At 37.8% G+C, this 22,404-nt stretch overlaps 1 protein-coding gene across 11 annotated transcripts in view; it reads right to left on the bottom strand.

Annotated features, from left to right (window-relative positions):
* Positions 1-7,336: 7,336 nt before the first annotated feature.
* The window catches only part of UTRN (utrophin), a 331,818-nt gene continuing 316,750 nt past the window's right edge, over positions 7,337-22,404 (bottom strand). For all 11 annotated transcript variants that reach the window (XM_015858079.2, XM_015858086.2, XM_015858082.2 and 8 more), the window contains 4 exons: positions 16,394-16,502; positions 14,907-14,993; positions 11,342-11,364; positions 7,337-9,513 (listed from right to left, as the gene is read on the bottom strand). In XM_015858079.2, coding sequence (XP_015713565.1) covers positions 9,505-9,513; positions 11,342-11,364; positions 14,907-14,993; positions 16,394-16,502 — 228 coding nt within the window. In that variant the 3' untranslated portion in view covers positions 7,337-9,504. The remainder of the gene's footprint in view (positions 9,514-11,341; positions 11,365-14,906; positions 14,994-16,393; positions 16,503-22,404) is intronic.

The raw sequence follows: 22,404 nt of genomic DNA, 5'->3' as shown, positions 1-22,404 counted from the left end.
CAGGGGAGCCCATCTTGGGACACTGCCCTTCTCTTCACCCTGCCTGGTGGGAGGACGAGGTTTGAGAGACCCAGGGGGGCTGGCACTGCCTCTCCTGTAGGAGTGCATCTCAACAGAGGTGCTGAGGCAGTTAGGTTAGCAGCCAACTTATTACTTCTTTAATTTATCATAGATAGTTTTGTTTAACTACCTTCAGCATAACTCTGTCCTGTAATACACAGTTGTCTGTGATACTTATCAACTAACTGAAATAATGACAGATCCAATAATTAATTTCTGAGACAATCCTTACTGGAAGGGTAGTCCAGAGGACTGAACTTTTAAATGTGCTTTATTACAATATTAGTACTTCTCTTTTTACCTTGCCACTTAAGGCAGCCTTAAGAAGAGAAAAGTCAGGGGGTGTGGAATGTTGCAACTTTAATCACAGAATGGTTTGCGTTGGAAGGGAAAACAAAGATCATGTAGTTCCAACCACCTGGCCGTAGGCAAGGCTGCCATCCTCTGGATCAGGCTGCCCAGGGCCCAGTCCAACCTGGCCTTGAAAGTATGAGAGGATGGGACATCCACAATCTCTATAGACAACCTGCTCCAATGCCTCACCAACCTCTCTGGATGAAGAATTTCTTCCTAACATCTAATCTAAACCTCCCCTCTCAGTTTAAATCTGTTCCCCCTTGTCCTATCCATAGATAGATCACTATCTATCAACATAAAAATTCAGCCCTCCTCCTGCTTGTAAACTTCCTTCAAGTACTGATAGCCTGCAATGATGTCTCCCAAGAGCCTTCTCCAAGGAGAATCTCAATTCCCTCAACCTTTCTTCACAGAATAGGTGCTCCAGCTCTCTGATCATCTGCATGGCTTCCTCTGGACCAGCTGCAATAGCTCTGAATCACATTGTTTAATCTCATGTATGGTCTGAGAGATGTGACTACTACTACTAGAAACTAGAAAAAAAAATTCCTCAGGCATCTGTCAACAGCAGCTATTCAGGCAAAATATAGTTAGAAAAATACCCTCTCCCCATTAAAGCTGATTACTACATTAAATAAAGTGTTATATTTTATCCAATCTCTGTGGTAACAGACACGCTATAATCTTAATTTATCACTATTCTTTCCTTTACAACTGGGTAAAACTAACAAATAGATGTAGTGACTGCAGACAAAGCTGACAGGCTTAAGCTGCAGTATGTATGTTAATGCACTTTTCAAATAGCTTTGAAAAGCATGATTATGCTTTCCTGTTTTGGCTTTTATTGAACCATAAAGAGCCCTAAAATCAGCAGTGTCATGAAGAGATCTCATTTAAGGGGGTTTGTAATCAGCTTGTAAGAAATATAACTCAGTTGTGTGTAATGACATTGTATTATTCACAAAAAGTTTCTAATTTAAGACACACGTTCCAAGAAGCTTTCAATGGGAGCACTGCTTGGGGCAAAGAAACAGAAGTTGTACTATTTTTTCCCCACTTCATAGTAATTGATAAGGCACAGGAGATACTATAAATAATGAAGAGAGCAACAACCTTGACAGGCTTGCAGAATTTTTAATTAGAAAGCTAGGTGATCAGTTTCTTGGTGGTCTTGTTTTGTGTTCAAATACTGATGGTCTCTGAATACATGAATGGAAGAAGCCAACCATAAGAAGTGCACAGATGTGAGCCTGTATCTGGGAAAGCAAGTAAAGAAGAAATACAGATATATGGGAGTGGCATTTCAGAAAAAATATTTATCTGTATCTACCTCCTAATTATACTTCTGAAAATAAGAAGTACTAGTATTGATAAGAAAATAAGGCCAACAGGCCTTCAGTAACATGAATGCAAGTCATTATCAAAAGAATTTCATTCATATGCGTTATCAAGGTCGATATTAAGTAGCTTTCCACTCACAGAAGAGCAAAATTACTTCTGACAGGTTCTTGACAATACCTGGTAAAATATTCACAGGCAGACCAATAGTCATATACAGAAAGAAGAGCTGAAGTCACCCACCTGATGAAGAAGCTCTCTGCCAACACAACAATCCTACACAGACAGCATTTAAGTCCAAGAGATGCCCTGCTTTCAGTGGCTGGCCCTTATATGTCCACCTCCTCTGGTCAGATGGGGTGCACAGATGCAAACAATTCACCTGTGCTCCCTAAGCCAGCTGCACCTCTCACCAGGTGCTCAATTACCAGCTCAAGACATAACCTAACAGTTTCCCTATGGGTGGGTAACCCAAAAGTGAGCAAACTCATCTATTAGCTTCTGCATTTCCTGTGGAGCTATGGTTATTATCCTGAGATACTGAGCTTTAGCAGCAGATAAGGGCTGTATAGCAAAACTGCAATCAGTAGAACAAGTGAAGGAACATTCCTTTGTATTTGAGGAGAACAGAGCTAGATTGCTGCATCTGCTTTTGGACAGCTGGCTCAGGCCCTTGCCACCAACTGGGCAGCAGAAACTGTGCTATGAGAAACTACTGTGAGAATTCAAGACCAAAAGATAGCTCTCACAAAGGTGACCAGTAAGTTTCCATAGCAAGTAAGGAGACTTTCTGGGTGAGAAAAATGCATGTGTAGGCAGTAGGCAGACAGATACCATGGTTTGCTCTGTTTGAATACAAAGGCTGGCCCATATTTCATAGTAAAATGTGAACAGTTGTTTTGATGTTCTACTTCTGTTTCACCTAGTTTTCCTTTTCAGCCTGGAAAAAGGAAAACTTGGCAGGAACAGGGGCCTAGTAGCATTCTTATTCTGCTCATGTTTGAGCCACTCAGGTTTTCCATTTGTTCACATCTGTATTTTTATAGAAAATTGATAGGCGCTATAATTGCAGCCTGCTGAAAGCAAGTAGGTCAGAGCTACGCTTTCCATTCCAGCGGGGCTGCTGGGGCTAGGGAGGCAGAAATGCATCTGAATAGTTTTTCTTTCTGTGTGCATGTCTGTTTGCCACAGCCATTCATTAGACTCCTCACAACTGCTCACCAAAATACCTTCAGGGACATTAAGCAAAACCAACACAAGCATCTGTGTTTAAAACATCCCTCCCTTCTCAGCTATTGCTCTTCTTGGTGCAAAAGGTTTATTCTCAGCTGTGTAAGATGGTAGATTGTCTCAGTAATTCTAATGGTGAAAAATTCATCAGTGCAATTTCCTAACATGTAACCAAGGAGCTGGTGAGGGGAGAGACTGGTGGACCTCCTACTTCTAAACAAGGAAGAACTGCTAAGAGTTGTGCAGGTGAACCAGGGCAAATGTAGGCCCATTGCTGAAGGGGACTGGGTGACAAAGCAAACAGAAGTCTGAAGTGCTGAATCTCTTCTTCATCACCATCTTTACTGGTAATTCCATACCATTACACGAAACTCAGGTCCCTGAGGCCAGAAGGGAAGTCTAGAGCAATGGAAATGTCCTCCTTGTCACTTGAGAAGGATCAGATTAGAGAACACTTAATTAAACTGTATATAGATAAGTCTACAGATGTGATGGTGTGTACCTGTGCATGCTGAGCAATCCTGTTGATGTCATTGAAAAGTAAATCTCAGTGGTCTCAGAAAGGTCATGTTAGGCGGGGAAGGATTCTGAAGACTGGAAGAAAGCAAACTTCCAACCTGCTTTTAAACAGCCAGATCTGGAGAACCCTTAACTTTCCCTTCTTTCAGATCAGTGATGTGGCTCATAGCAGTTTCAGCTTGAGTGTATCTTCTGTCCACTCTCTTATTCTAATGTGTGAAACCACATATTTGGGTTAGGCATTAGTAGCACACTGCAAATACATACAGAGAAACACAATTGCATTGAACTGCTCAAGATAAAGACCTACCCTTCAGTATGCAAAATCCGATCTCCAGTGAAGAAAAATGAATGGTTTTGGTACCTATTTTTGTAGTGCCACAGTTATGCTGCAACTCTTCAGGCTTGTACTCACATTAAGTTACTGTATTTGATCAAATGTTTGCCTATTGCCATATAAAATTCAGGTGAATCTTTCTCATCCAAGTGGCTTTTATTCCTTACTCCCTTAAAACTAGCTTGAGATTCTCAGACTGTTGGTAAGGGATCTCATCCTCCACTTATTATTTTGAGCGATTTTTCAAAGTGTTTATATCCCAGTTATAAAGACATAGTGATTACTATGGGGGCAAAAGGAATTCCACATGCAGATGAAGAGCTGCTGCAATACTGTTAGGTGTTTTTCATATATATATATTTTATAACCAAGTCACTTGTTCTAGCTTGCAACAAATTCTAACAATTACATTCTCCACTGCTTTGCATACATTTAATACTGAGTTATTTTTCTTTCAGCTACATACCTTAGGCTATTTTATTGCCATAAAATGAGTATTTCTTATATATATGTCTCTAAGCTAAACGTTATTTAGTAAACGTACAAAACCAAGACATTGTCAGGGTGCTTACCTGACTATAAAAAGAGAGACTAACAGGAGTGTGAATAGTTCATCTGGAAATAATATGTTTTGGAGATGATGACTAACAGATAAGACAGATCCTGTCTATGTTGTTTTGTTGTTTTATTTTCTGTGTAGGCATTAATTCTTAACACATACTGGCATGTAGGAAACCTATTCAGCCTCTCTGGCTTATCACTTTTAATAAGCATGCTAATAGAGCAGGTCTTGTTCTGAGGGATTCCTTGGTGCTGTCTGCAATAGTTGGAAGCAGCCCCCACCTTCCCCTTCCAACAAAGGCTGCTGTGCCTGCCTGCAGCTGTTCTTTCTAAAGCAGAGCTTGAAGTTGCAAAGAGTGCAATTTCTGTTGGAACATCATGAATATTTAAGTGGTGTTAAAGACAGAAGATAGATTCCCAAAGATGTGTAAGCCAAGGAAGATTTCATCTTTGTTGACCACTGGAAGAAAGTTCCTTTTCTGATGAACATAAGGAATAGTTACTGATCACTGAGAGCTTCATTCAAGGCTGAATGCAGCTCTCCCTTTTAGTTATCCTACTAAAGGTGTTTTTTTTTTCATACAATTGTTATTAATCAACACCTTGACTAGACTTGTAAGGCTGATTTTTTCATTATTGTCGTGGGAATAGAATACTCAGCCTCGTGGAATGACAGCTTCATTTCTGCACTACAGTGGACAGGATTGATGCCTCAGTCTTGCAGTGGAGTGAATGTTTTCCTTCAGGAAGGTTTTTTGAAGAGCAACTCTGTACTAGAAGAGAACAAAAAATACATATAGCCAACAAATTCTCTCCACAGGATGATTTGTATTGTAAATGACTAAAAACCCCACATTTTTTAACTGCAGAAATAACAGTTGTGAGGACAGAAGTCCTGATCCAGGACAGTGCGTTGACACAAATTCTTATGTGGCCATGGACAACTTGTGCCTGGTTGCTGCTTCTCTAGCCTAGCAGAGCTGAAGTCTCATCATTCAAGTAGCTCAGATAGCATCACTTGAACATCTGGACATCCTTGCCTCTGTCCAGAAAGAGAGAATACCCACACCCAAGAAAATCCGTTTCAGAGTGGAAGGGGAAAATAAGTGCATTTTCACATACACCTTTAAAAAGCAAGAACAGCCAATCATATCTTAACTACTTCTACATTTGAAATAAGCGAATGACGTCTATTCTGCATTGACAAGATCTACAAAACATCATTAATTTGGGTTTATCCTTTGACTGAGGGACACACGTCTATTCATTACATTTAGGAAAAGGCAAATAGGTTGTTTTTTCAGTAGTAAAAGAATCCCATATCAGGGAAAAGACGGCTTAGGCAACCTCTCCAAGTAGGCTGATATAGACAGTTGCACTAATACAAAGAAAATCAGACAATCACAGAATCAACCACACAATCATAGAATCCTTAAGGCAACTCTGAAGGCCATCTAGTCCAATTCATACTCTTCTATTTATTCTTTTTGAGCAAAGATGGCATCATTTTGAAGCTCCCCTTCCTCCAGTGACTTAAACCATATTATTTTGTTCATGAATAGCAGTACAAGAATACAAGCCTAAACATCAACAACACTGTTGGGTTCTTTTGTTGTTCTTTGTTTTGTTTTTTTGTGGGTTTTTTTTGTTTGTTTTTCGTGTTACATGTTGTGTTTTTTTTGGAGAAGAAAGGACAAAGATTATCTCATCTGGCTTCAATTCCATCTGCTAGCACTGCAGTTCATGCAGTCAGTGGTTAGAAATGAGCCTTTTGGTTCTAACAAATGCTTGATATTAGGTTTATCCTAACAAACACTGCAGCTTTAGTTCCTCTCTACTACCCTCTGAGAGGTATTTAGTTGGTTCTTACCCCTCAGCTGTCCTTCACTGGTCAGGTAGACTGTGCATTATTAGCACCAATTGCCCCAGTGTTTTATGGTGTATTGCTCACAATCTATATAAACAAGTTCAGAATTACACTGCAGCAACCCTATGCAGTAATACAAATGCCATGACACAGAAGTCTGAAGTATTTCTAACAAACAGAAAATAGTTGACACTGGAGAAAAAAGTCACATGGCTCAAAATACTCTGTATGGAGCTGTTTTCAAAGAAGAGTCTTCAGGTTTTTTTGTTTGTTTGTTTGTTTTCCCAAGTTCCTAAGCTAAAAAATAGTTTAAACAAATTAACATGAGCTTTGAATACATCCATTACTTGTAAAACATGGCAGAGAAAATGTATTAAAGGGTCATTTGTCATGAGATTTTCTGTTGTTTGAGACCAACGCATCAAGTTGAGAAGGAAAGCTGCCTCAACATACACAAACAAAAACCAAGATCTTAAGATGTCTAAATCCAACCCTGAGGAGCTATTTAGATATTTCTGCCCCTCAAAATTTGTCACCACGGTGACAGGTACTTTCTCCTCAAGGAATTCTTACTCGTTTTTTCTCCCTTAAGCACAGCAGTTCTAACACTGACAAAAGCTTAATGGTAATACCCCAAACTAGCATGTAATGGGACTAGAAATATTATGACTAAAAAAGTAGCACTGTGTTTCAGCTGAGCATGTTGAGTAAATGGCATTGAAACATAGACTAATTTACAGTTCTAATATTTGACAAACCTTCATGTATTATTGCTGTTTCATAACATGTATACACAGCACTTTTTAAATTAAAGCAGTGCGTCTCTGTTGATCATATTTAAAATCTGTCATGCAGCTGAACAGGACTCCAGACTAAATCACTAAAGGTGGAAAAACTTCAGAAGATACACACAGACATATGGGAGAAAATACTGATTTGTCTCATTTATATAAATGAAAACCACATTCCAGTCTTAAAATCAGTTCTCTTCAGAATTAAATTTGCAGCACGTATTAATGAGAAGTGCCATCCTTGAAGGAACTCAAAACTTGAAGGAATACCATACATTTTCTCATCTTACTGCAATATATTCCATTTATTTATTATTATCGCAGAGGAATAATGTTACAATGTAGTGTTTGAAGTAGCATTTACTTGGCAGCAGAGGACAAAGGATGCATACAAACACAGGCAGAAAAACAACTTTACACATCACCTCATATTCAGAACAAAAATAAAAGCCACCAAATTCACTACTTAGACTTTTTTTGTCTTTTTAAACTTACGTGGGGGCTATTTTTAAGGATTCTTTGCCTACAGAATGACGTAAGCTCAATAAAAGCAAAATACTTTGCAGAGAACAGAATATAAAGCTATTTCCAATACTACTCATGAAGTTAGGTCTGAGGTAGAAAGGTGGTCATGGCTTTCCTCTTCTGTAAAATGTGTTTGTCTTCTCAGAATAACTACGCTACTTTATTTTTAATAGACAAAGCATTTATAGTAGCCAGCTTCTTCTCTTCTCACCTTGACAGTTTTGCTCCACCCACTCAAGAATAATACTTAGCATTTAAATAGAGCTTTTCAGGCTAACTAACTAAGCTCTCTACACCTTTGAGAGGTACTGTCATCCCCATTTTACAGATGGGAAAACAGAGGCAGAGTGGTTAAATAATTTGCCAAAGAGTTCAGAAAGAACTGGCACCAGAGCCAACACTAGAACGTGGTCAATGCTGTGCCCAAATCGCTCCTCAAGCAGCAGTGTTCCAGGAGCGAGTACTGTGGGTGCAGGACAATCTAGTTGGCACCACCTCATAAGCACTAGATATTCCTGACTTTGTTTTAATGTCCTCTAGAATCTTTTGGTAGCAGTACAGAATTTATAACTCTTCCAATACTATTTTGAGGCTTTTTTTCTTCAGTAATAATCAACAATGACATAGTTTAGATTTTCTCCACTATACATGATATATATTGCATGCAGTTTTACCAATTAAAGGTATGTCTTGACATGAAAGCAAGTGTCCATGCAGCATTGTAAACTCCATGAAGGCATTAAAAAACTCTGATGATTATTTTAAATCTAGAAATCGGCTGATCAGTGACATAACTTTCCCATAATTATTCCTACTTGAAGTACATAAATAAATAATCTCAAAGGTAAAGATGAGTTGCAAGATTACAATGCCACATGTTGCAATCTAGGAGTACTGCAGCTTTGAAGAAAACGTTCTATCACCAACAGTATTGGAAAAGGCTTTCTAATTGTCTCTTCATTTCTAAGAGGCAGCCAAAAGACTCGTGCGTTTGAATAAACAATAGGGGATCTCACAGAACTGAGCTTTAGTTCACAGACTGTTGGTTCCGAAACTTGAAACAAGTTTGGCACAGCAAGGAACAGCAAAGCTTTATCTCCAAACAAAGTTGGGCAAGATTACACTAACTTAGACCTTACTAAAAACAACTTTAACTATCATCTAAGTCCTCTTTTAGCTATCTCCTGATTCAAAGTAAAGTAAAGCTTAAAACATAATCCTCCAAATGGAGTGTGTTGGCTAGAATCAACTAAAAGAATTTTAAAAAATATTATTTTGGTGCATGATAATCATTATGACTTGAAATTAAGAGTTTACCTTGTTTAATGGAGTTAAAATACGGTAGCTTGCACTTAAAGGCAATTTGTGTTAAACAGTAACAACAATGCACATTACAGGAACTTCACATTCCAATTCTGAAAACAAATCAAGGGTAATTCTGAAGTGTGTTTGATTAGACTGTTAGCATATAAATAATCAGAACAGAATATTAAATGAATGAAAATATAACTGAAGATATTTTACAATGCAAAAGCAAAGAGCTGAAAGGAATGTATAAATGTAACATTTTGCTCCAATCTCCTTATGCAGTTCACTTTATCAAAAAGAACGTATATAAAGCCCCTGCCCCTTTTCCCGCGGCTGTATATTTATACAAATCAGTGACAAATACTCCACTGCTCATTAATTTACAGTTGCATAGAAAGGGAAGAAGAAAAAGAACCTATAATATAAAAACAATATCCTCATCTTTGGGTATTCAGTGTTTTAGTATTTCAAGTAGAACACGCGGTCAAAGCAAACAGCATGTTCCAAGGTCCCAGACAGACTTCTGATGGAGTGGAACTCGCAATTGGTGTTTTGTAGAAAAGGGCTGTACTGCACGTCAGGAAGCACTGGTGGACGTCCAAATGAGCACTTCACATTGCCTGTAATGATGAGAAATAGCCATGTCAGTACCATACTAACATGCGCAGTACCCTACAGAGAGCTCTAAATTCTCTGAACTTGGTTCACTTAAGGACTCAGATGTAATTTTGCAAAAAACTGTATTTTAAAAATTTAGATGTATTGTCACAAGATTCAGCAAATCACCCAGGCATGTAGTTAAGAGAATCCTCATTTTACTGTGCTGCACTACTTAAAATTCTTATTGAGTAAAGCTCAAAGGATTTTATGACTACACAGTAATAAATATAGTTTACAGGCTTTCCTTGCTGTGTACCCATAGAAAAAAATGTTTAGACAAACTACTGTTCTATCTGAATCCTAAATGGTAAATTGGAGAGCATACACAAGTTGGGCTTGGACAGCCCCACAAAATGTGATACTTATTTCCAGGCTCCTGTTTTTAAACTAAAAGAAGGGAGAATTGCATTAGATGTCAGAAAAAAATCCTCTACATGGAGAGCAGTGTGAGGCACAGGCTTCCCAGAAGGGCTGTGGATGCCCCAGCTCTGGATGAGATCAAGGCCAAGTTGGATGGGGCCCTGGCCAGCCTGAGCTGGTGGCTGGCAACCCTGCTCATGGCAGCAGGTTGGAACTGGGTAATCTTTAAGGTCCTTTCCAACCCAAGCTATCTCATGAGTCTATAACTCTGTTCTCTGCAAAACAGACAAGTACCCCTTCTTAAATGCTGCTGCAGAGGTGTATTTCAAGTATAACTCAGAAATAATTTTGTTTCTAAAAAAAAATCAAATGCTTTTTGAGGAAGATTAATATTAATCACTGATTACACTGAACGATATCCCTATGCCTGCTGACAGGAAGGGCTGCTGAAAAATGTTATTTTAATTCACTAATTTACCTTGTTTAGAGACTGAAACCTAAAGTCTGAGTCAGTGTTTGGAAGGGCAGTTCTATTCCACCAGATATTACAGTCCAAGGAAGTATTTGGCCAAGTAACATTTCTGAATTTTTGGATACTAACATGGGAAAGGTGTGACCTTACAAAATGTGGATTAATGGACAAGGTGAAGAAATTAGGGAAGTAATTAACTCTGCCTATCACTTCATTCTTCTGGCACCTTAAATAGCAATCCATGATTATCTATTAGGCACACTGAACAACGAAACTTTGCAAGAACGCTGCAATGACAGAAGATTATGTTGTTCCCTATTAGTCATAATTTTGCTCTAATATGAACCTAAACCTATAACAAGAGTGTGATTTTTTGTTTTGTTCTTTTCCCTATTTCTCTTATTTGTAAGAGAAATGTAACTGCTCATACCAGGTAGATTTCCAAGAACATGATAGTATCTAAATGTCAGATTGATTTCCACATTTTTGTGAGAATAGCCTAATAAATTATTTTGTTTTGTAAAGAGGCTGCCTACTGTGAAAGGCAGCATAATTTAATACTAAGTTACTCCACAGCTCTTGATTCATAGATCCATCTGCATCTGGAGCAACAGACACAGGGGAAAAGGCACACATGGATGTCTTTTGCAAGAACCAGTTTTAATCTTGCAGAGCTGAGGCTGGTTAGAAAATAATTAGCTGATAGATTTGAGCTGATTCCTTATGGTCAGCACACTAAAACTTCACATCACTATACTTTTGGTAATGTCTAAGCCCATAGGAATTTTCTATTAACTAGGATATTCCAAAATTTACATTTCCTATTACAGTGGTGTAGCCTCCAAATAGCCTGCTAGGGAGAGAATAAAGAACTAGCCAATTCACTTCAATGGAATTTTCCCACTTGTTTTACTCTGCTTCCAAGAACTATGCAAATACATCAGAATGCCTCATACCTGTTGTCTGCCAGTGAAACTTGCTGCAAATAAAAAAAAAAGAGAAAAAAAAAGTTAGAAATTTCCACCACTCTGTATCTTGGAAGTACAAAAACAAATACAGTAACAGAGTAACAGGATGTATGGGAAACTGTTGATCACAGCCTGAACCTCCGAGGCAAGCAATGAGTCAGCTGCGGGAGCAGAAGTGAAGGTAATTCAGCTCTGCTACCAGAAGGGGTGGAGCTTGAGGTAAGAACAAAAAACAAGAATGACTAGAGAAACTGGAATCTTTATCCCAAAAGTTAGCAGTAAATTGTTGCTCTCTCCTCACTTCTTTTACTGCATCAAGTCTGCAAGATGCATGCTTATTTATTTTAGAGTGACACAGCCATTAACAGAGATTAAAAAAATGAGACACTTTCTGTTTGGCTACTTTGAAATTATTCTGTGAAAGTTTTTAAATCCATCTTTCTGGAAAGCCCTAAGCACTGTGACTGTCCCTTCAACTATGCAGAACTCTCCCAACGTGTTTTGTATGCAATCAGAACAGCAGCCAATAGCAACCATTGCTCAGGGTCCCAAGGGATTAGGATCCAAGAATGTTCTATGGTTAGTAGTTTAATACAACTTTTTTTCCTCCAACTTCTTTTAATGCATGTTATAGAAGTGTAAAGAATTTGTCTGTAGCAAAACTAATTCCTCCTGATTCACCCTTCAGAAAAAGGATCAGGTAACAGCATGGGGAAATCGGTACAGAATTATGCATAGTACATGAAACAGACTATGCCCTTTTGAGTATCCTTTGGAATTAGTCCACAGACTCCCAGGGTTCAACAGACCACAGAGGTTGAAACCACATAAAACTGAGAATTGCCAGGACTTCATAACTGGATTGTTTTTCTCATACTATTTGGTTTTTAAGAATTCAAAACTACATTTCTAAACTGTGGGGAAAGCATATCACTCATCAGGCTGGAAAGCTTTTAACCCATCTTCTTATAAGTTTTCACCTCTTAATAGATGAGTTTAGGATTCCATCACCAGGTATATCCAGAGCCTAGCAACTGAGCTATAGGCCCCATACTGACAGTGCTCTCCACTCCTCCCAGTACCTCCCACAGTGAGCAGCTGCAGTTCTTGATCCCTGTTGTTTCTTTTGAGATACAGGCAGTGAAGATGAAAGTTAGAGGTTTTGAAGAGAGTCCCAGTATGCTGTGAGACCTGAATGTTATAGCAATAGCCATTTATACACTTAAGACACTGCAATGTTACTGCAGCCAAAGTGTTCACATATCCAGAGTATCTCCAGAAGTTGCTAAATACTCTGATATCTGTATGAAGTCATAGACTGATGAACAGCATGCAGTGTGACTCAGGAGCATAGGAGAAAGTTGGCAGGCAGTATTTTAGTGTATCTTTTCTTTATCAGTACATCAAAAAGATTGACCTGGACCTCAATCAGTCATGAAAAGCCTTCTACTGTGACCTTCAATTTATACGATGAAATTGGATTCAGAAAGCCATAGCAACACTGGATAGTCTCTGCAGGTCATCTTGTGCAACCTCTCACTGAAAGTAAGATGATAGCCAACAACAGTCTTGACAATCTCTAAGGCTGGAGACACTATAACTTCTGTGTGTGACCTGCTTCCAGTACTTCCCCTACTTCCCCTACACTCCTTTTAACTTAGGAGAAAATAATAATGAAAATACTGCCAGCACACAAGAAAATTTTCCTACTGTTTTCAAACAAGTAAATATTTTTAATTATTTTCAAGTTACAGTTTCAGCAGAAAAAACTCATACTTTTTTTTTTTTGTTGTTGTTATTATCTTCTTCCCCCTTCGCGCTAAGGACAGGCAAAGTAGTCCTTAGCACTGAAAAAGGTCAGTGGCATCTTGTCTGTGGAAAGCAAAGAACCTTTATCTTTATCCCAAAGACTAGTTAACATCACTAGAAGACACAAAGCTTTCTGAACAAATTACTTTTGGGCTTCAAGACTGTACTAGAAAAGGAACAGTGCTTCCACTAGGTTTTACTTCTTGGAACCCGTTCTGTTGTGGTTTTGCTGCTAGGATCTACCTATCATTAACCCAATGCAGGGAAATTACCTATTGAACACTGGTTATATTCTAACATCACAACTCTAATAAAATGTCAGATAGCTCTTAGTTCTAAGCTCACCCTACAGTATAAATGAAGAATGAACATGACTAGTACCTACTTATACTTATCTGCAAAAACAAGAGCTATACTTTGCTTGTATTTTCTACTTACTACACAGGACACCTCTGAGGTGTGGCAGGTAGTTCCACTAGCTGTTGGCATCAAAAACAGATCCTCCTTATAATCAAATCCTTAATTTATAAAGCAATCAAAACCACTTTTGCTAAATTCTCATTTGCTTTCTCAAAACGTGCAAAGTGAATCTTTGATGCAGTTCTTCACAGCCAATGTATATACAGGAGATAAAAGGGGTACTTTTAACAAGGTTCACTGAACTTACAACATAGAATAGAGCAGAGCTCTGGTGTTTCCAAAAGGACTGGGCATTAACACCTCCTTTCCACATGCCTTTTAAAACTAACCATCATTATTACATTTCATTTCAAAGAACTGTTGAATATGGAAGAATGTATCAGCTTTCACTACTGTTTTGCTGAAGCAGAAAAGTTGAATGTGAAGACAAAGGTATGCACATATGTAAAAAAGACAAATAACAAAGTTGCTGCTTTAACCCATGCCTGCCAAAACCAATAAAATAACAGTCTGTATGAAATACTGACTAGAAAGACAGCTACTCATTTTCCATGTACAGTGACACTCTTCAAGGAAAAGTACCAGAAGAAGCATATGCTGGCTGATTGAAGCTGTGCATATGAAGCTATTTGATTTTACTTTAACAGACACTGAATAAAAGATTAACTTTCAATGTACTTAAGTAGGGAATGATGTAATATGCCACATTAACAGTTATTTATTCTGGTCAGTTAGTTTAGTAACTAGTTCAGCAATTAGTTCAGGGAATCAGCATTGGGCTATGGTCCCTACTGTAGCCTATGGCTTTTTATTTTTTTTCAATTTCTATTATAGAAGCACTGTTCACAATTTCTGAATTTACATTCACTTTGGTTCTATGTAGATTTTACATAAGCAAGAAACCGACTTCTAGGTGTCTTTTTCCTTTATGCAGGCACAAATGAAAATTCCACGTGGAGCAACAGGCTTTTCTTACAGCAAACAACTTCAATTTAAAACACAAGAATATGTATTAATTTCCTTTCATAGATATGGAAGAATGAATATTGAGTAACAAGAAAGAACAGAGTTCTGTAACTTGTACACATTGACAAGATATCTTATCAGGCAGAAGATCTTTACTTAATCAATACTACGGGAATGACTTTTTTCTTCATAAGACCACCTCAAATTCACTACTACTGTCAGAGTAGTATTAGTTATTAGTTATCTTAGTCCTCAGCTCATCCTACAGTATAAATGAAGAACGAACATGACTAGTACCTACTTATACATGCCAGAAACTTATCTGCAAAAACAAGAGCTGTACTTTGCTTACACTTACAGCAACAAGCTGGGAATGTGCTGTTGATTTGCTCCATAACATCTGTCAGATCTGTGTTGGTATCATGAGGTGGAACTAACAAGTCATCTGCAGATATGACAACAAGAAAGGCAATTAATTTAGTAACAAGCAAATAAAAAAATACGACAGCATCCTTAAAGGCGTTTGCATCCAATCATCCATTTGAATACTGCTTTACATTTCATCAGAAGTAAGAATCTATAACTTCACCTGCAGGAGCTGACAGATTTGTGAGAGGAAATGAAAGCTAAATTACTGATTTGCAGCATAAATACTTTCTGTTATTAAAGCTCAACCACTGCACCCGAAACTTAACTGATGGGAACTATCAACAAGAAGCAGTTTATAAGAATTTACGGCTAAGTTAAAGGTTAACAAGATGGAGGGATTATACTCAGTAACTGCTCAGTTATGTTCTACGCTTTTTGTGTCAGACAGTTTGTCACCTAACTTCTGGAATTAACACATTTTAAAATAAATAAATAAATAAATTTCTTTTAGGCAGTATTTATTCAATATGCTGTTGTGGTATTTTTTAAGTGCTGTTTAAAATTAGCACATGGAATGGTTAGAGAGTACAACTGGCTCTGTAATTAGACAGCATCACTTATAAATCTACCATTGCATTAAATCAGACTCAGAAAAGTCCCATGTTTTTTCAGACAAATTATAATGAAAACACATGTCATTGCTGAATGAAAACTTCCCAGTATGCAAAAGAATACTTTTCTGTCTTTCCACAGAAATAACATAATTTTCTTAAATTTATGAAACAAAGGCTTGACAAGAAAAATAGGGAGGAAATTACACTTAGATAGTCTGAGAAAAATGTTTGGGTTTTTTTCCTATTTTTGAACATTCAATGGTTCATAATTATTTCTGCTAATTGTCAGTGGAACTAATGAGTTTTGCTATTGGAGAATTTAAAATAATCTTCCAAGTGAGAAATCTCCTGACATGTAAAGGCTGCACTACTAAATAATAATTGCTAAAGATACGAAGCCTTTGAGGGTTGGGGTCAAAGTACCAGAATAAGGAGGGCATACACAGAATTTTTAAAGCAGCAATCAGGAAATTTCAATTATATGCATTTGAACATGTGTTCCTGTATCTGATGGATTACTTGGCTGTATGCATGTACTGTAGGACAAACAGCTGTTGGCCATTTCACTCCAATGCAATCTGTCTCTCCCAGGGGAGGGGACACTAGCCCAGTAGCTCACAACAGCAAGGACCAAAAAAACTGTGATAAGACATCCACCACTCAGAACCTTGTGATATAGCAGCTGCATTAAGGTGCAAGGAAGCAGCACTCCAGGTGCATTAAGCATTGTTCCCAGTACCATGACAAAGATCAGCCCCTTTTTGTGTATTTTTGTTGGTAAATAATTTCAGAAAGATGTAAACAAAACCATTCCATATTCATCTATAGACTCACATAGCACGTTACCCAAATGGTCACTCACCTGCCTGATGAAACTGTGAGCTTGTCTCCTGATCAAGCGGGTAGCTGAGGGTTGAATGTTGGGGCGAAGTGCAGGGGGAGGCACCGTTAAGTCGTGAGTCTGACTCAGGCTACATGGGAGAAAGTGAAATGCAAAATTAGGTATGTGATACCTACATAATCTAAGCGTGAGCTTGTATATATCATCCTGCCTCTTTGTCTTCAAAGTATTCAAAGTTGGCTTAGGTCTACACAGCTATCAGGAAGACAAAACAAAACAACCTACTAAAAAAAAAAAAGTTCATGCTTAAGCATAATTCTTATAACACTCCAGCTGTCACCTTAATAATGATATTGAGCTATGAGTGGTGTGACACAGAAACATAATTTGTTAAGTACAATCCAAACAGCCTGACAAGCCTCTCAGCCCAGCTACATCTAAAGACTACACAGTGTTAGTAATGAGGTTGGGTATGTACATGTTATATATTTGTGGTGATGCACTGGAATAGGTTGCCCAAAGAGGTTGTGGATGCCCCATCCCTGCAGGCATTCAAGGCTGGACGTGGCTCTGGGCAGCCCGGTCTGGTGGTTGGCAACCCTGCATATAGCAAGGGGGTTGAAACTACCTGATCTGTTCATTATGGTCCTTTTCAACCCAGGCCATTCTCTGATTCTGTGATACTATAATATATGTATGTATGTATGAATGTACATACAGATATGCGCATACACATAAGACAGCCAACTAAGCTGTGCTAAGAAGCTTTGGCTGAGGTGACTGATCATGCTTAATGGCATCAGTTCAATCCAGAAATTATTTCACTAAACTTCTTTCACAGCCAGATGCCAGATTCAGGAGAACTGTTAAGTCTAAAAAGTAGTAAGTTATGGCCCACTACTCCTGCTGTTGCTGCTTCTCCACAGTTTGGAGAACTCCAGATTGGCAAAAATCCCCAGATTTTACTATATAATTTCCATAAAACTATGAACAGGATTCTCCAAACTTTGAAACTGTTGAGGCAAGTCTTTCTGGATTCCTACAGTCACCTTAAGAATCAAAGTTCCTCTTTCCCTTCTATGATTTTAGTAAGAAATCCTTTGAAGAAGAGTTACACAATACTCAAGCTCAAAAAATGACTGTTCTGAAATGTGAAACAGCATTTATATTCGAGGCAATTACATAATCTTTCCTGAAATGGCTGCCCACATGATTTATCTTTTTGACTGCAAATCATCAAATTACTTTCAGACAGCTTAATAAGCAGATGATTTACCTAAATCTGTCAAAACCGCAAAAGAAATGCACAAATTATTTTAAAAATTTTTCTTTTGAGACTGAAAAAGTATCTAGAACATCTACAAGACTCATTGCAGAAGGAACAGACACAACAGCTCATTTGTGCACAACTTTGCTCCTTAGTAGTTCACAATAATAAGCTCACAGTAACATTCAATTCTTTGAGATAAGGTAAAAAATGAACAACCTACAACAAAAAACTGCAAATTGTTGAACAATGAGAGGTACCTTTTCTTGCACACACAATGCTAAGACATAGAAGGAAATGCTCCCATGAGCATTCAGCAAATCTCTTTTTCTCTTCCCAGTCTCATCTCTCTTTCCTTATGACAATACCAACTTCCAAATTTGACTAAAAGAATAAATCAAGAGAGACTGCTCTGCACTTAGAAGGCAAAGAAAAATGGAAATGCTCTCAAGGCAGGCAAGGATTTTACCATCAAGACATCTGTATGAGCAGTGAATGCCTACTGAGTATTTAAGTCTTTTGCTATTCAGCATAAATCTTTAGCCCAGCTACAGGGTCTAGGTAAAATGAATTTAGTGATTTAAAATGCAGCAAGTCTGGGGTAACTAATCTCAGGAAGTTCTGCACAGCAGCTGCAATTCAAGAAGAGTTTAGAGCTAAGGAGATGAAATAACCTCTCCGAAGATTACAGGTTACTTCAGTGTAGAACAAAGGTAGCTTCAGTGGCAGAATATGTGTTTGCCCACACAACAAAGAGATGGATAGAGAGGATATGAGTCATCCAAAATGCACACCTGTACCTGGACTAGATTTCTGTCCCTCTTCAAGCAGTAAATGTAGATAAAGGATGCAGAGATGACTGAGTGAGGAAGATCAGCGCTGGACTTTACAGTAAACTGCAGTACAGCAACACAAAGGCTAGACTAAGGATAGCAAAACACTGCAAAGTCAAGATTAATTAGGATAGAAAGGAGAAGCCTACAAACTTAATGGCACATTAGTAGTGAAGGTTATTTACTGTCACTTAGCAGCACTGTTGCAAATGACAAAAAAAAAACAACAAACAAACACAGCAACACACAAAGCATGAGGACTCGAACAGCAGATTAACTGAGAGCAAATAAAACATACTGGAATACTTTACACTGACCTATCGCATATTGCTGTAGCAGTCAGAATGAAGCATCACAGTTTCATTTTTTTTTAAATGCATTCCTTTCTAATCAGAGGCCAATGTCTAATTAATTCATTTTCAACAGACAGTATTTCGTTCTAATGACTATGATAACAAGAAAAGTCAAACAAAACCCAAATCCTCTTATTACAAAGTCAAGACCATAAGGCTCAGCAGATGAATAGTGGGGTTTGGAGAAGCAATGGAAGAGCTCCAGCAGTGGAAGAAAAGCCTTAATAATCCGATACTGAGTGAAGTTAAATGTAAAATAATCGAGGCTATAGCTGCATGTATTTCTGTGATTTAACATTTTTAATGAGAGATAACCCAAATTTTAATGGGAAAGAACTGGAGGTACAGAAATGTCACAGTCTCTTTTCTAAGGCTACATAATGAGCACCAAGAACTTGTGGAACTAAAATTCAATATTCAGTTTCTGCGAGGATGACGTATTTTTTGTTACATAAAATTAAATAAAGATACAAGGGAACAAATAAGTGCTGCAGAAAATTCTGAAACTGAGGGATTTCTCTGTAATACTGCAGTTCTAAAGGATCTCAAGGGAGATATTTATTTTAACCAATTTGGATCAACAACTCAATTTTGTATGAATCCTGCTGGTGTCTTTCGCGTAGAAAAGCCTGAAATGTAGCTTAAGGGTCAGATAAGTCACACTCATTACTGATCTGACTTCTGTTGTTGTCATTGTTTAAACAAACAAACACCTCCCAGACATCCTAGCTACAGAATACCACTGAAGCAGGCTAATTCCCTTTCCCAATTCATTGCAGATGTTCCTTCTTATTCCTGGCTTATTCTCCCAGCCACAAAATAACACAAAGCTCTTTCTGTTTATTCCTAAAGACCCTCTGCTTTTAGCAAGAGAGGGAGCTGCAGCCCCTATATATGTTGTCTTACAGTTTTACCATACATCCACTGACAGGAGATGTTAACTTCCATTAAATTCAATATCAAATCCAGCATGAAAACTCTATTCAGTTGTTCAGACAAAGAAAATCAAATTAGACTTTAAATGCCCTTCATAATAGCTCTTAATTCTATTTTGTACATGTAGTATCTAGAAAGGCTCTATAAAATAAAAGTGAAAATGGATTTTTTTCTTTTCTGTATGATTAACATAAGATGGTGGTATCAAAACAGTCACGAGCAAATTCTATTTCACCTTCCTCTTTCACACTATAATCAATCACGCCGACAAAATGACAACATTGTATGACAGCTACCAATCCTTTGGGCTTGCAAAATTAAAAATAGTGTGTTAACCTCAGAATTGTGACCTGAAGAAGGCAAACGTGCAGTGAGGATGCATGCACTTTTTTGCTAAAGGTGCTCTCTAAAGAACGTCTTTGAAGACTCTGATATAGATCTAACTCACTGGAGCAGTTTCTAAGTTTCATTAATTTTCTAACCCTATTTCTTAGACAAAGGGTTCTTTTATATTCAAAGAGGTATTTTAGATTCAGTAGCACTTCATTAACATAAACAACAGTCAGGAGACTGAGTGGAGAAGAGAAACAGAGAGATTTGCTGTTGACAGAAGAAAGAAATCGAAAACATGAAATGCCAATCACAGCAAAGAAAGTGCTGTGAGATGGACAGTGGTGTCCTTTAGCACCAGTAATTATTACTAAAGGAATTACATAGTTGCGTATTTTGTCATTTGGACTTAGAATAATCTTCCATGCAAATTATCTATCGCATTACCAAGACAAGGAATTTTTTACATCCACTAAAAATGCAATTGGGACAGTTGACAGAAACAAAGGAAATAAATAAATAAACCTAAATCTCCAGCTGGCTTCTGAAATAGTCTTTCCCAAGCAGTCAGAGAGGGAAAGACTTTCACACACTGTGAACAGCATAGACAGAAAAGCAAACATGATGAAAAGCGGTCATTTTTCCAGAAAGTTAAAGAGGATAGTAACATGATTCAGTGATGCTTCAAAACTCTACTGATGTCGACATAAAGAACCTCCAAAGAACATACTCTGAAATTTTGAATTATTTAAGTTTTTGGAGGCCCTTCAGGGGAATAGTTTCAGCATCCTTGGAGACAGCTAGCAAAAAAAACTGCTTACTGGCAGGTCAAAAGAACACAGAATGATAAAGTAAGGATGTATTTAGAAAGCTATATTGAAAAATCACAGATATAGAATAAAAAGCAATAATGCAGATCTTCTTAAATACTTGACTTGATACCAGACACACCAAAAGAAGAGGACAGAACAGAATAGCGAATACCTTTGGGAAGTGCAGAAGAAACAATCAGAAGGCCAGCACGACTCCCCAGAAGAGGGAGATAGTGGACAGTAAGCAAAAGAGCAAGTGCATACCAAATGTGGTTTAAGCAAAGCAGATGTATTTCAAAAGTTCTTTGTTTTACCTTACCCTATCAGAAACCAAATGTTACAGATCAAAAAAACTCAGAGGCAGAACTGCTAAGAAGAAAATGTTGCTGTTTCCTCAAAGCCACTGCCCACTAGCACAACACAAATGGATTCCTTAAAGATCTTGTTAAGAATGCTATAAAGGTACTTAATGATTACAAAAATATAATATTAATGAGATTATCTACAGGAAAATTAGAACAAAATAAAGGGTGAACATTTTTATACTTTAAGCACTATGCTGAAACTGTCTGTAGGTCTGGCAGAACTTCTGTGTATCTGTTCTACAACTTTATAACTCTTCTCCAAAGCACCTAGTGCTGGCAGTAGTTACCAAGATACTTCATGAATGATTATCAACAGCTGCACCAATTATCTACACTATTAAATATGTAAACTACTCAAACACTGATTTAGTACGCTAGATTAACGGCAACAAAAACAATAATATTCTGCTAGAGGGGTAGGGAAGTCACTGGAACAAATGCATCCTAATGCTATGACACCAAGACTACCTAGAAGAATGACAGCCAGCCAGGGGAATAACAACAACCGAATCTTCATCACTGTAGTAAGGGTATCATCAACAGCAGGAACTTAGTTCATTCTGATACTTGTTTTATAAAGCCTGTTTCTTAGCTTAGTTAAATCATCTGATCATACACCCAATCCTCCCGTTCAAGGAAGGCAGGAATCAATTTGCCTTACTGGACTCTGACCCAATGGTCATGATTACTTCTGGGAAAAAACTCATACATTTAAGCTTCCACACACAATGTTCTACAATCTAACACCTCTAACAACACCTTGTACAATTTGCCATTTTATTTTTTTTTCTATCTAGATGTGCACATTCTTAAAAAATGATCAACATTTCTTTCCCCAGCAAAAAAAATTCTACAATCTCTAGCTACTGGCATTTGCAAAAACACTCTTGTCTGCAACACCTACCTGTAAGTAGACCACTTTGCTGTGGCTTATAGGTGTAAACATGCTACTCAAGAACTGGACTTCTGAATGCAAATACTTTGCTCCTTTGCATATTAGAAATCTCTCTGGCAATGTCTTTGTTGTGTCAAGAAAGGTTTCAGTGATTGACTGTGGCAACAGAATGAAATAACTTAAGGAATGATTGGGAAACTGAAAAATACAGGGTTTGACTGGTACAGCTACTTGGAAAAGG

The sequence above is a fragment of the Coturnix japonica genome, chromosome 3 (genome assembly GCF_001577835.2).
Source record: "Coturnix japonica isolate 7356 chromosome 3, Coturnix japonica 2.1, whole genome shotgun sequence".
In the NCBI taxonomy this organism is placed as follows: domain Eukaryota; kingdom Metazoa; phylum Chordata; class Aves; order Galliformes; family Phasianidae; genus Coturnix; species Coturnix japonica.
This window is presented reverse-complemented; position numbering and strand designations above follow the sequence as displayed.